This window comes from Carcharhinus amblyrhynchos, chromosome 4 (assembly GCF_965287045.1).
Source record: "Carcharhinus amblyrhynchos chromosome 4, sCarAmb.v2.hapA, whole genome shotgun sequence".
Taxonomy (NCBI): domain Eukaryota; kingdom Metazoa; phylum Chordata; class Chondrichthyes; order Carcharhiniformes; family Carcharhinidae; genus Carcharhinus; species Carcharhinus amblyrhynchos.
In genome coordinates this window covers 44,543,740-44,557,006 of record NC_137327.1, presented here as the reverse complement: position 1 = coordinate 44,557,006, position 13,267 = coordinate 44,543,740, and the positions used below count along the sequence as shown (strand labels likewise).

Genomic DNA, 13,267 nt, shown 5'->3' with positions numbered 1-13,267 from the left:
ATCTTTATGAAATGCATTCAGATAAACTCCACACAATTTAAACAAATTATATTTGTAGACATTTTAAATCGTATGTTGTCATTACATCTGCTAAGAGAGTTGCTGATCATCTCAGCCAATTTCAATGAGGCTGCAAACTGCTGGATAGTTGTCTTTGTTTGATTGCAAGTAGAAAACTGCTGCAGAAGTAAATTTAATTCATGCAAGAGACCAAAGGCTGCTGATTACTTAAATAGTTTATTTATGGGCAAACATGTTACCCAATAATTGTGAGGCGTGGCAGGGATGGAAATGATCAGTTGCGCAGTGGGGTAAATTACTGTAATGTTTTAGTGCAAAATACTATAGTTAAGAAACAGCATAAAAATTCCAGCTAAAAAACAGCTTCTCACCAAATTATCATCCATTTTATTTAAAAGCACCAAATATAAATCTTGAAACATGAAATACACACAAGCAAGCATTTTCCCACAAAAAACTTCTAACAATGGAACTACTGCTAAAGAGCTATAAAAAGCATGATTTTAAAAAATACAATGCATCTTTCAGGTATATGCTTCAAAACTGATCTCAACATGATCATGCTGGCGTTACAGTTGGTTACTGATTACTTTCAAATCTGGGGAGGAAAAAAATTAAAGATGTTAGTCACGATTACACACTACACCAGTACTTTGAGAACACAGATACAACTCTGATCCAACCAGACAACTAGAGAAAGGAAACCAAGCTAACTTCCTCCAGTTTGTTCAATGACTAGATTTCTGTAAAAGACACTAAATTCACCGGCAGGTCGAACTTTGTCATGGCTAACAATTACTGGCACCATTTCATTACCAAAATACATTTTTAAATACCAAGCAATGGATTTCCAATGATAATAACTCAGCTAAGACCATAAAGCCTGGAAACACCAAAGGAATTAAATTTGGATTTTCCAGCTGCATCATTCTAAAAGTAATTAAATTACAAGAAAACTAAAACTCAAACAGACCTTCTGCATGAATTGCAGTCCTAATCCTAAATGCCTGCTCTGTTTTCATATTCCTTTAACACGCTGCCCCCCCCCACCCCAACTTCTTTGAACCACTTATCCAACTCATTCTTCAATGTTGAAATTTCTCTGCTTTAATCACTAATTCTGGTAGTGTATTTTGTATCTTGTATAAAAAGGTTTTTCCAGCTCTAATTCCTTGATTTGATCCATATCATGCTTGAAACCCCTGAAATTAGTAGATATGGTTTCTTCCTGCTCTTGCTCATCCACTCAATTTTAAAACATCACTAATTACCCATCAATCTCTGCCATTCTATCAAAAACAGCAACAATTTTCCAAGGGTTTTTTAAATCCATGTTTATTTGGAGCAGGCATCATTTTGATGGATCTATTGCCATAACTTCCTTCCTATAGAGGAGGGGTGAGACTTTACACGATGGCCAAGGAGTTTAAGGTTTTAGATATCATATATTTTTGTGTAAAAGTTGACCTTGTGTAAAAGTCTATCGCATCATTTTTGGCCTAAACATCATGGTTTTTCCATATACCTCATTAGGAATCGTAGCCCCAAAATTTCAGAACTAAAATAAATGGGTGGCACATTGGATAGCACTGCTACCTCAGTGCCAGAGATCCAGTTTTGATTCTGGCCTTTGATGACTATGTGGAATTTGCATGTTCTCCACGCATCTGCGTGCTCCAGTTTCCTCCCGCAGTCCATAGATTTGCAGATTAGGTTGACTGGCCATGCTAAATTGATCCCATGTGAGAGAGTGAGCTTAGCAGGGTAAACGTGGGATTATGGGGATAGGGCTTGGGTGTGATTGTTGTCGATGCAGACTCAATAGGCCAAATGGCCTCCTCTGCACTACAGGGATTCTATGCTTTTATGAAAGTATAATCTCTACAGTCACATCAAAACTCTCAATTCATTATTCATTAAAAAAGTTACACTTGGCACATTTTCTCTTGTTCCAACCTGCTAATTAAGGCAGGCAGTGTATAGATTGATTTTGAATTTGAGGAGGAGAAAATGACTCCCAGACTGAAATGGACTCCCTAGGCTTGTGTCCCTAATTATCATCCTCAGTCTTCTTGGGAGAGGAGACAAGGTTCTGGCCTTGCCAATCGAGTCTGTGACTGTCAACTTGCAAATTCCCTGAACTAAACTCCATGTCAAGGACTGGGAGCCATCAGTTGACATTTTCTATAGGTATAGCCTTTCCTTTGGCTCCAAGCAGCAAACTCAACTGACGCACAACTTCCTCTCCCAAGGTGTGGGCGAGGCTCCATATTAACACAGAGGGAAAAAGGGCTGGTGTAGGCACCACTTCATTTATTCTTCTTTGTCTCTGTTTCTGTGCAAACAAAGATTCAAACTAGAGCACAGTGCCGGAGGTAGTTCTCTGAATCAAACTGAGCTCTTATAGTCAAGGTGGAGATAATCCTTATCCAAAATTTACTTACAGTAGTTATTCTAAGATCCATTGGACCATTAGGTGATGCGCCCAACCTTTTAAGACCATTTCTTAGTTGTTTCCTAAGTTCTTCATAATCTGGTTCCTCATCATATTTTAGCAACACCACTTGTTGCAGGTATTTCTTCAGTTCATCTGAAAGTTAATAATATTGACTTTTCAAATTAATGAGGGAGGAGGAAAAGAACACAACACACAAATATTTCATCCCATAAGAATAACAACTTTTAACTTTAAATAGCTTCTCTTTAAGCTGGGGAAAATAATAAGTTCAGCCAACAATTTATTATTTAGTGCTTTAACACAATAAAATGCCCCAAGGTGCTGCACTGGAGCATTATGAAATGAAATATGACACAGCCATTGAAGGAAAAATCATCAGATGACCAAATATTGGTCGAAGAGGTATGTTTTTAGAAGTGTCTTAAATAAAGTAGAAAGGCAGTTTTGTGAGAATAGGGTCAAGGGATCACAAGATAGGTCCCATAGACAAGAAATGGCATGGCAGAAAATAAGCAGGGAACAAGGAAAGATAAGCATACAGATTAGGTAAACAATTTCAAGGAGGTTGGGGAAAAAAAATAAACCCACCATTCAGGTCTTACCTGGGCATTTTCTTTTCCCAAAACAATATTTGAGAAGACTTGGTAGGTCATCCTTGTATCTAGCAAAAAAAAATTAACTGGTAAGTCCATTTTAAAATGATTTGTTTTTGGACAAAATGACATCTATGTTATAAATCTTAATGCCTACAAGCATATCTTGCTTGTTGCACTTCAGATGCTACATATATTCTATCACAAGTATGGAGAAGCAATAGTCATTTCCAGCATGGAGAAAAGATGTCCATGAGCATGGGATACCAGATAGTATCTGCAGGCTTTTAACTGACCTTCCCATAACACAGGGGTTCTGATTTGATTTATTATCACATATTAACATAGTGAAAAGGTTTCTTTTGGCGCATGATGCAAAGCATACCGTTCATAGAGAAGGAAATGAAACAGTGCAGAATATAGTGTTGCAGTTATAGCTAGGGTGCAGAGAAAGATCAAGTCCATTCAAAAGTCTGACAGCAGCAGGGAAGAAGCTGTTCTTGAGTCAGTTGGTATGTGACCTCAGACTTTTGCATCTTTTTCCTGAAGGTTTATTTGACAGTAAACGCCACAAGCTTTCGGAACACGTTGTTCCTTTATCAGGTGAGTGGAGAGTTCTGTTCAATAACAGGGCATATAAAGGCACACACAGTTTACAGAATACTAACTGAACACAATCTTGGACACACGCACCCCCATCAAGGACTGTCACCTCGGCACCTCACTTGTACTGCAAGGCCACAGATAACCTCACGATGCTCCACTTCTCCAGCTTCTATTCTAAAATGTTAAAGAAGCCATCCCCTATGGACAAGCTCTGTATATGCAGGATCTGCTCAGATGAGGAGGATCACAACAGACACCTCCAGACGCTGAAAGATGCCCTCATAAGAACAGGATATGGCGCTCGACTCAATCAACAGTTCCGACGTGCCACAGCAAAAAACCGACCTCCTCAGAAGACAAACACAGGACACAGTGGACAGAGTACCCTTCGTTGTCCAGTACTTCCCTGGAGTGGAGAAGCTATGACATCTTCTCCAGAGTCTTCAACATGTCATTGATGAAGATGAACGTCTCGCCAGGGCCATCCCCACACCCCCACTTATTGCCTTCAAACAACCGCACAACCTCAAACAGACCATTGTCTGCAGCAAACCACCCAGCCTTCAGAACAGTGACTACAACGCCACACAACCCTGCCACGGCAGCCTCTGCAAGACATGCCGAATCGACATGGATGCCACCATCTCACGCGAGAACACCCTCCACCAGGCACACGGCACATTCTCTTGCAACTCGGCCAACGTTGTCTACCTAATACGCTGCAGGAAAGGATGTCCCGAAGCATGGTACACTGGGGAGACCATGCAGACGCAAAGACAATGGATGAATGAACACCGCTCGACAATCACCAGCTAAGACTGTTCCCTTCCTGTTGGCACACACTTCAGCGGTCACGGGCATTCGGCCTCTGATCTTCGGATAAACGTTCTCCGAGGCGGCCTTCATGACACACGACAGCGCAGAGTTGCTGAGCAGAAACTGGTAGTCAAGTTCCGCACACAAGGATGGCCTCAACTGGGATCTTGGGTTCATGTCACACTATCTGTAATCCCCATGTCTTGTCTGAAATTGCCACATTTCACTTACTGTCCTGTCCAGAGACAATACACATCTCTTTAACCTATGCTTAATGCTCTCTCCACTCACATTGTCTGCACCTTTAAGACTTGAATAGCAGATTAGCTGTAAAGACTCACATTCTAAAATCGGTATTCTGTAAACTGTGTGCACCTTTATATGCTCTGTTTCTGAGCAGAAGTCTCCACTCATCTGAAGAAAAGCGTGTTCCAAAAGCTTGTGGTATTTATTATCAAATAAACCTGTTGGACTTTAACCTGGTGTTGAGAGACTTCTTACTATATTTTCCTTTAAGCCAAGATTTATGTTCATTTATTTAACTCAAGGAAAGGAGCAGCAAGATTACCTCTCCTGCTCTTTCCCTTGCAGATCCTCTACGTTTCCCTGCTGCTGATGCAGTCAGTTGATCAGTTGCTCTGGACCAAGCAATACTTGGCCCATTTAATTAAGTTGTGGAATGACAGGCACTCCTTTGCTGTTTTATTACAGCATCAACCTATTTTTGTAAAAAAGGATTAACACTACTAAAATTTCAGATGAAAACGTTAAACAATTGTGTTTATTCTAATGTAGTTTCATGGCCTTTGCAACAAAATTGAGGTCAGGGAACAACAGTAGAAGCATAATGCCACGTAGAGAGCACCAAAATAACTACTCCAATCTCAGAGTGAATTATTTTTACCTGTTAACTTTTGAGCCTGATCCTTATCAAGTGATGCATGCTATGCATCATTTCACTTAGCAGGAGCCCTTTAAAGAAATTCATGGGCATTGTTTTTATTTATAACAAAAACAAATAGAAGACTCAATTTTCCCTCTTGAACAAGCCACATTATACCATTTATGACGACAACTTCAATTTAAAAATCACATGCTCCAAACATTTAAATATCCTTGCCTTTGAAAACTCTACTCCTAACCATTTACATATTTCACCATGCACCCCAAATTTGTAAATCATCATGATTTCTTCCCAAATACTGCAATTTCAAAATGTGTTACTTTCAATCCTAAAATATAATTGAGGACAAATTTAAATTGTATAAATGCAACATTTAGATTGCATGCTTTATCACATAACCAAAAACACTTACTTCTGTTTTGAATCCATGACAGAATGAGGGAAGTCAATATCATCAGACCATGGCAGGGAACCACACAATGCCTTCAACATACAGTAACCCAACGTTTCAAGATCACTACGTCTGGAAGGCCCTATAAAATAAATGTGGATTTGTTCTTCTTTTTGGCCATTCTGTATGCCACGACTAAAGACAATACTTAAGATAACAGAAACTGCAGTGTTTTATTAGATCAACTAAGAAGGACCCAATGCAGTAATAATCCTCATCTGTCAAATTGAAAAGGTCTCTTTCCAATTTTTATTTTTCTCCTTCCTTCTGTATTACACTAAACTAGGTGGGCTAACAAACTTTGTGTACAGCATCTACAATCACCCCTTTGGGTTAGGGTAATTGAACACGTGCACAGGATCATGAGTTAAAGTTTAGTGCATGATGCAGGAACACTCTCCTCAGTACCACTCCTGACTATTAGTCAATTTCCTTCACGCTGCATGTTGAATTGTTTTTCCATCAACAGACAGCATATTTTACTGAATATTGTATTAGTGATTTTAAAACGGATATACTACAATCTACTATTGTGATTAAGTCTGCTAAAACATCCAAGCTCTTTTTGAAAGATAATACTTGAAAAGTCTGAGTGATTATTGTCCAATTCAATCATGATCATCAAAACAACTAAATCTGACCCTGAATTGCATCTGAAAACCCACATATCCACTTTCCTACAAGTGCATCTGGGACAGTGATTGAATCCAGTGTTCTTGTTCCCAATCAGTATTTTATAGCGCCTTTAGCATATTAAACATTGCAAAGCATTTCACAGGAGCATTATAATTTGATATCAAGACAAGTAAGGGGTTATTGGGGCAGGTGATCAAAAGCTTGGCCGAAGTAGTAGATTTTAAGAACCACATGAAAAAGGAAGAAAAGAGCAAGCTAATGTACCAGGCAAAATCTTCAGCTGCTTCATCAATGACCTTCCTTCCAATACAAGGTCAGATGTTTGTTGATGATTGCAATGTTCAGCACCATTCACAACTCCTCAGATGCTGGAGCAGTCCATGTGTAAATGCAACAAATCCTGGACAACATCCAGACTTATGCTGACAGGTGGCAAGTAACAGTACAGTGGCACAGTGGTTAGCATTGCTACCTCACAGCACCAGGGGCTCAGGTTCAATTTCCGGCTTGGGTCACTGTCTGTGCGGACTCTGCATGTTCTCCCCTTGTCTGCATGGGTTTCCTCCCACCATCTGAAGGACATACTGGTTAGGTGCATTGGCCAAGCAAAATTCTTCCTCTGTGCTGGAACAGACACTGAAGTGTGGTGACTACGGGATTTTCACAGTGACTTCATTGCAGTGTTAATACAAGCCGACTTGTGACTAATAAACTTCAAACATTCACACCACACAAGTGGCGGGCAATAAACATCTCCAATCATACAGAATTTAACCATCTCCCCCTGATATTCAATGGCCTTACCGTCACTCCCCCCACCATTTAGATCCTGGGGTTACCACTAACCATAAACCAAACTGCACTAGCCATATAAATACTGCTATAAGCTCAGGTCAGAGGTTCAGAATTACGTGGTGACTAGCTTACCACCTGAGTCCCCAAACTTATCCACCATCTTCAAGGAACACGTCAGGACTCTGATGGATTACTTTCCACTTGGCTGGATGAATGCTACTCCAACAACATTCAAGAAGCTTGACGCTATCTAAGGCAAAGCAGCCTGTCCGATTAGCACCCCATCCGCCACCTTAAACACAACTCCCTCCACCACTGATGCACAGTGGCAGTGGTGTTTACCATCTACACGATGCACTATAATATCTTACCCAGCACCTTCAAAATCTGCAACCTCTAACACCTAGAATGAGATTGATAGATGCATGGGAACACCAACACCTGCTAGTTCCCCTCCAAGCCACACACCACCCTGACTGAACTATATCACCATTCCTTCAGTGTTGCTGGGTCAAAATCCTGGAACCTCCTTCATAGCAGCACTGTGGGTTTACCTATATCAGACTACAACAGTTCAAAAAGGCAGCTCCTACTATCATTTCACAAGGACAGTTAGGCAATAAAAGCTGGTCTAACCAGCAGCATCCCCATCCTGTGAATAATAGAGGGTAGAAAGGTTTACAGATTTAATTCCAGATCTTAGGACCTTAGCCATAGATGGTCAACTAAGTACAATTCGACATGCTAAGAGACAGGAATTGGAGGAGCAAAGATATCTCAAGAGAGCTGCAGAGCTGATTGGGTTTACAGAAGGGCAGCCATGAGGTCAGTGATTTGACAATAAACAATTCAAATGATTTTCAAGTTAACTGGAGGCTGATGTTGGTTAGCAAGCACAGGAATGATACACAAGTGGGATTTGATGCGAACTTGAAAGTGGGCAGGCGAAAAGTAGAAAATGGGAAGCCAGCCAGAATATGTTGAAATAGTAAAATAGAGGTAACATAAGCACAGCTAATGGTTTCCAGTTGCAAGTGAGTTGAAGCAGAGATGGAAATAGATAGTCTTGGTGATTGGAATTCCATCTCAGGATCAAATATGACATTGAAGTTGAAGCTGGGAACTATCTGGTTCCTCTGTGACCAGGGAGAATATACTTAGACTTTCTCAGTGCAAGTTACATTGTAATTTAACTCCAGGCTGCAAAAGTGTTTAAATAAAATGACATTATTTGCTGTCATGCAATCTTCAGTATCTATTACAGAAAGTGGGATGGCAATTCAAGTTGAAGGACTGCTTGAACAACAGGGAATATATAAAACGACTACAAGACACGCACAAACAGCTCACTACATACAAGGTCTTACCAGCTCCTTTGTGTATATCTACACTGATCAACTCCACAGTGCCCTCATGTGGAGTTCTGCTGCCTTCTCTGTATTCAACATGCTTACCATCAGGGCAGTATCTGAAAGCAGAATAGTAACCTGCCAAGTACACCTGAAAAGAAAATCCATGATCATTTCTGCTATAGTAGACCCAGAAGGTATGTATCCAAAAGATTTTTTTTAAATGTACTTGTCAAGTAACAAAACATTAAGAGCAGATTCAAACTCAAGATCACTGACTGAATGTAGTACATAAAAACAAAATAGCTTCTTGTCACATTCGTGCAGTGACATGTCACTAATTTGACAGACAATTCATTGTGACTTTTCTGAAACACATGGGTGCTCTCTCTCAAACTAGTTAAAAGAATAAAAATGCTTAACTTGTGACATTTTGTTAAAAACACTACTTGATAAAATGTATGGAGACACTTTCTATTTTTGTTCATAGGATGTGGATGTTGCTGGTTGGGCCAGCATTTATTGCCTAACCCTGAGGGAATTTAAAGAGTCAACCACACTGCTATGGATCTGGAGTCATATGTAGGCCAGACTAGGTCAGGACAATAGATTTCCTTTCCTAAAGGATGGTAGTGAACCAAATGGGGTTGTTTTTAAAACAACAATTGACAATGTTTCATGGTCATTATTAGACTTTTAATTCGATTTTTATTTAATTCAAACTTCACTACCTGCTACGGTAGGATTCAAACTATTCTGATAATTATCAGATAGCGATGTTCAGACACCCTCGTTAAAAGATAAAAGATTTATACAAGATTGCTGTCCTTTGTTTCCAATTTTCTCTCCAGGTTTGAAGATCTGGACTTTGATTTCCCACCGGTGCTCAGATCCACAAGTCACCATCTGATATTTGATTGCAGGCTAGAACTTCATCTAGTGACTGTTTTAAGACCTATATACTCAAGACCTATACTCAAGATCAAACTTAAATTCTCACATGAGAATCATAAAGACCCTACAGTGCAGGGGACCATTTAGCCCATCCAGCCTGCACCAACAAAAATCCCACCCAGGCCCTATTCATGTAACCCCACAAGTTTACCCCAGACAATAAAGGGCAATTTATCATAGCCAATCTACCTAACTTGCACATCTTTGGACTGTGGAAGGAAATCAGAACACCTACAGGGAACCAGACACAGATACAGGGAGAATGTGCAAGCTCCACACAGCGACCCAAGGCCAGAATTGAATCTGGGTCCCTGACACTGCCAGGCTGCTAACCACTGCCATCCCAGAGAACGCAGGTAGAAAAGTAGCTGTTAAAAGGTTAGTATTTACATACTGATTGATAATTACTCAAGTCCAAAAAAATTAGTTATATTACCAGTCTAGGAGTTTGAATGATTTAGAACATTCAGCACTTTACCAATCCATTTGGTAACAGAGTTTATAACACAAGATAATGGGGAAAAAACCTGGGTTTGAGAAACTGGTATATAGAGGAGAAAATTATGGACCATTTTTAAAGAGGTTAAAATTAGAGGTTTGAAAACAACAATAGGTGGCTCTTTTCTAGCTTTCTAATGGAGCCAACAGGTCTGGCATGATTGCAATTGTTCCCATTAGAAAACTTTGCACGTAATTTCAACAATTGGTAAAAAAGGAAGGTCTTAAAGTACCTACATACTCTTCAGGTCAAAGGACATGCTTAGGCATAGTGGATGATGAGTTTGAATCTCTATCTGGGACATGTCAGGTGTGCCACATTGCACTTCTGTTTTGTGTTTGTATGTGTTTTTTCACCTGGACTTGGAACAGCTTAGAAAACAGGCAAAGTGAGAAAGATGCTAGGACCTATAGACCATTAAACAAGAAGGCAGTGAAGCTAAGTGAAGCTGAAGTGTCATCAATTGCAAGGTAAGGGTTGCCTAGGTGAATGCTAGTGGAAGGACTCCAAAAAATCTCAAATTTCAGAACAGCAGGAACAGTGAAGAGAATCAAAGAGGATTCCTGAGAGTTTTAAACCCAGAAGTATAGAAACCCTCAAGATTGTGGAAAGTACGAGGGAACTATTGGGTAGAAATAAAATAGAAGTGGTCAGTTGAGAATTGTGGGCTTAGATTTACTATAGTTAATAGTACTTGCTTTGCTCGATTCTTGTACAGTAAAACTTTTGTTTGAAACGTGAAATGCTGTGGTACAATTCTCAATTAATAACTTCAAAAAAAATTGCCAGTTAATGGTTTCCCTTGAGATCATAACAGTTCGAGACACTTCTTGCTTACCCAGGTACTTAACCAATTGACTCATCCTCTCTGTTGCAGCAGATCATACTGACAACAAATGTTTCAGACAAGGAACATCTTAATCAATGCCGTTCACGTGCCCAAGTTTTCTCTTGGTGCAGTTCTAACAATCCTGGATCCCATTTGTTGGCATGAACCTGTCAAATTTATTCTTGAAGTCCACTGGAATTTCTGGTTCTATTATCCTAATCAGTAAGCTGTTTTGTAAAACATCTGGGGAAAAGATTTCCACTTTTCATTGTCCAAAATTTGTGAACATTCTGGCACCAACAGAATTTGTGCTATCTCCTGGTAGTGTACAGTCAATGACATCAGTGGATCATTTTCCAGGTAACAGTAATTATTACGAAAGTTTTAACAGTGCACTCAGAACACATTGAATTCATCTGTTTATACTATGTGATTTTATGAAACAGAAATTTGTGTATGTCAAATTTATTAGAACTTTTGAAGATGTAACTGGTAGGCAGATAAAGGGGAACCAGTAGACTTTCTATACTTGTCCAAAAGGCATTTGACAAAGTGCCATTCAAAAAGTTAAAACACAAGACTGACCAACAGACAAAAAGCAGTGACTAGGGGTAAACAGAGCATTTTCAAGTTGGCAAGCTGAGTAGTGGAGTGTCACAACATCAGTGTTGGGGCATCAGATATTTTCAATTTATATAATGACAGATTAATTGGGAATGCAAGCTATGAGAAGAACTCGGGTTGTATTGAGGTACAGACAAGTTATGTGAATTGGCAACGAGGTGGCAGATAAAGTACAAGAATGTGGGCAAGTGTGAGGTTATTCGAGAACAAAGAATAAAGAAAATTACGGCACAGGAACAGGCCTTCGGTCCTCCAAGTCTGCACTGAACTAAAACTCCTACCCTTTTGGGAACTATATCCCTCTATTCCATCCTATTCATGAATTTGTCAAGACGCGCCTTAAAACTCACGATTGTATCTGCTTCCACTACCTCCCCGACAGCGAGTTCCAGGCACCCACCACCCTCTGTGTAAAAAAAAAAAATCTGCCTCGGACATCTCCTTTAAACTTTGCCCTTCGCATCTTAAACCTGTGCCCCCTAGTAATTGACTCTTCCGCCCTGGGAAAAAGCTTCTGACTATCCACTCTGTCCATGCCCCCCATAATCTTGTAGACTTCCATCAGGTTGCCCCTTCAACCTCCGTTGTTCCAGTGAGAATGAACTAAGTTTCTTCAACCTCTCCTCATAGTTAATGCCTTCCATACCAGGCACTATCCTGGTGTATCTTTTCTGTACCCTCTCCAAAGTCTCCACATTTTTCTGGTAGTGTGGGGACCAGATTGAACACTATATTCTAACTGCGGCCAGACTAAGGTTCTATAAAGCTGCAACGTGACTTACAATTTTTAAACTCAATACCCCAGCCAATGAATGCAAGCATACTGTGTGCCTTCTTGGCTACCTTTTCCACCTGCATTGCCACTTTGTGACCTGTTTATCTGTACTCTCAGATCCCTCTGCCTATCAATACTCTTAAGGGTTCTGCCATTTACTAGTATATTTTCTATCTTATTAGACCTTCCAAAATGCATTACCTCACACTGGGTTGTAAGAACAGAAAGGCAGAGAAAGATGTGAAACATTTCAAAATGTTCAGGCTTAGATGCACTCATGAGAGTCAACTTACTATCAAAACTTTAAAAAAAAAATCATTCATGGGACATGGGCTTTACAACTGGCCAGTATTTATTGCCCATCTCTAATTGTTCTTAAGGAACTGTTGAACTGCCTTCTTGAATTGCTGCAGTCTGTCTGATGTAGATACAGATGTAGAGGGTGTTCCAAGATTTTAACCCAGTGATACTGAAGGAATAGCAATATATACCCAAGTCAGGATAGTGAGCAAGTTGGAGGAAAACTTCGAGATAGTGACATTCCCATGTATCTGCTGCTCTTGTCCTACACAGCAGTGGTCATGGTTTTGGAAGGTGCTAAGGAGACTTGGTGAGTTCCTGCACTCTTGTAGATGGTACATGCTGCTGCCACTGTGTGTCAACAGTAGGAGTGAATGCATATTGAAAATGTTGGACGGTGTCAAGTAGTGGGCCACTTTGTCCTGAATGGTGTTGAGCCTCAAGATGTTGCAGTAGCTGCAGTCATCTGGGCAAGTGAAGAGTATTCCATTACGTGCCTTGTAGATGGTGGACAGGCTTTGGGAGTCAGGAAGTGAGTTATTTGCCACAGAATTCTTGGCCTGACTTGCTCTTGATGCCACAGTATTTCTACGGCTAATCCAGTTCAGTTTTCAGTCCAAGATAACCTCAAGATGCTGATAGCAATAATGCCCAGGA

General features: G+C 40.1%; 1 protein-coding gene across 3 annotated transcripts in view; it reads right to left on the bottom strand.

Moving 5' to 3' along the window:
* Window positions 1-218: 218 nt before the first annotated feature.
* vrk3 (VRK serine/threonine kinase 3) overlaps window positions 219-13,267 on the bottom strand; it is a 34,152-nt gene continuing 21,103 nt past the window's right edge. For all 3 annotated transcript variants that reach the window (XM_080187053.1, XM_080187051.1, XM_080187052.1), the window contains 5 exons: window positions 8,648-8,780; window positions 5,811-5,931; window positions 3,082-3,140; window positions 2,466-2,611; window positions 219-619 (listed from right to left, as the gene is read on the bottom strand). In XM_080187053.1, the coding sequence (XP_080043179.1) occupies window positions 614-619; window positions 2,466-2,611; window positions 3,082-3,140; window positions 5,811-5,931; window positions 8,648-8,780 (465 nt within the window). In that variant the 3' untranslated portion in view covers window positions 219-613. The remainder of the gene's footprint in view (window positions 620-2,465; window positions 2,612-3,081; window positions 3,141-5,810; window positions 5,932-8,647; window positions 8,781-13,267) is intronic.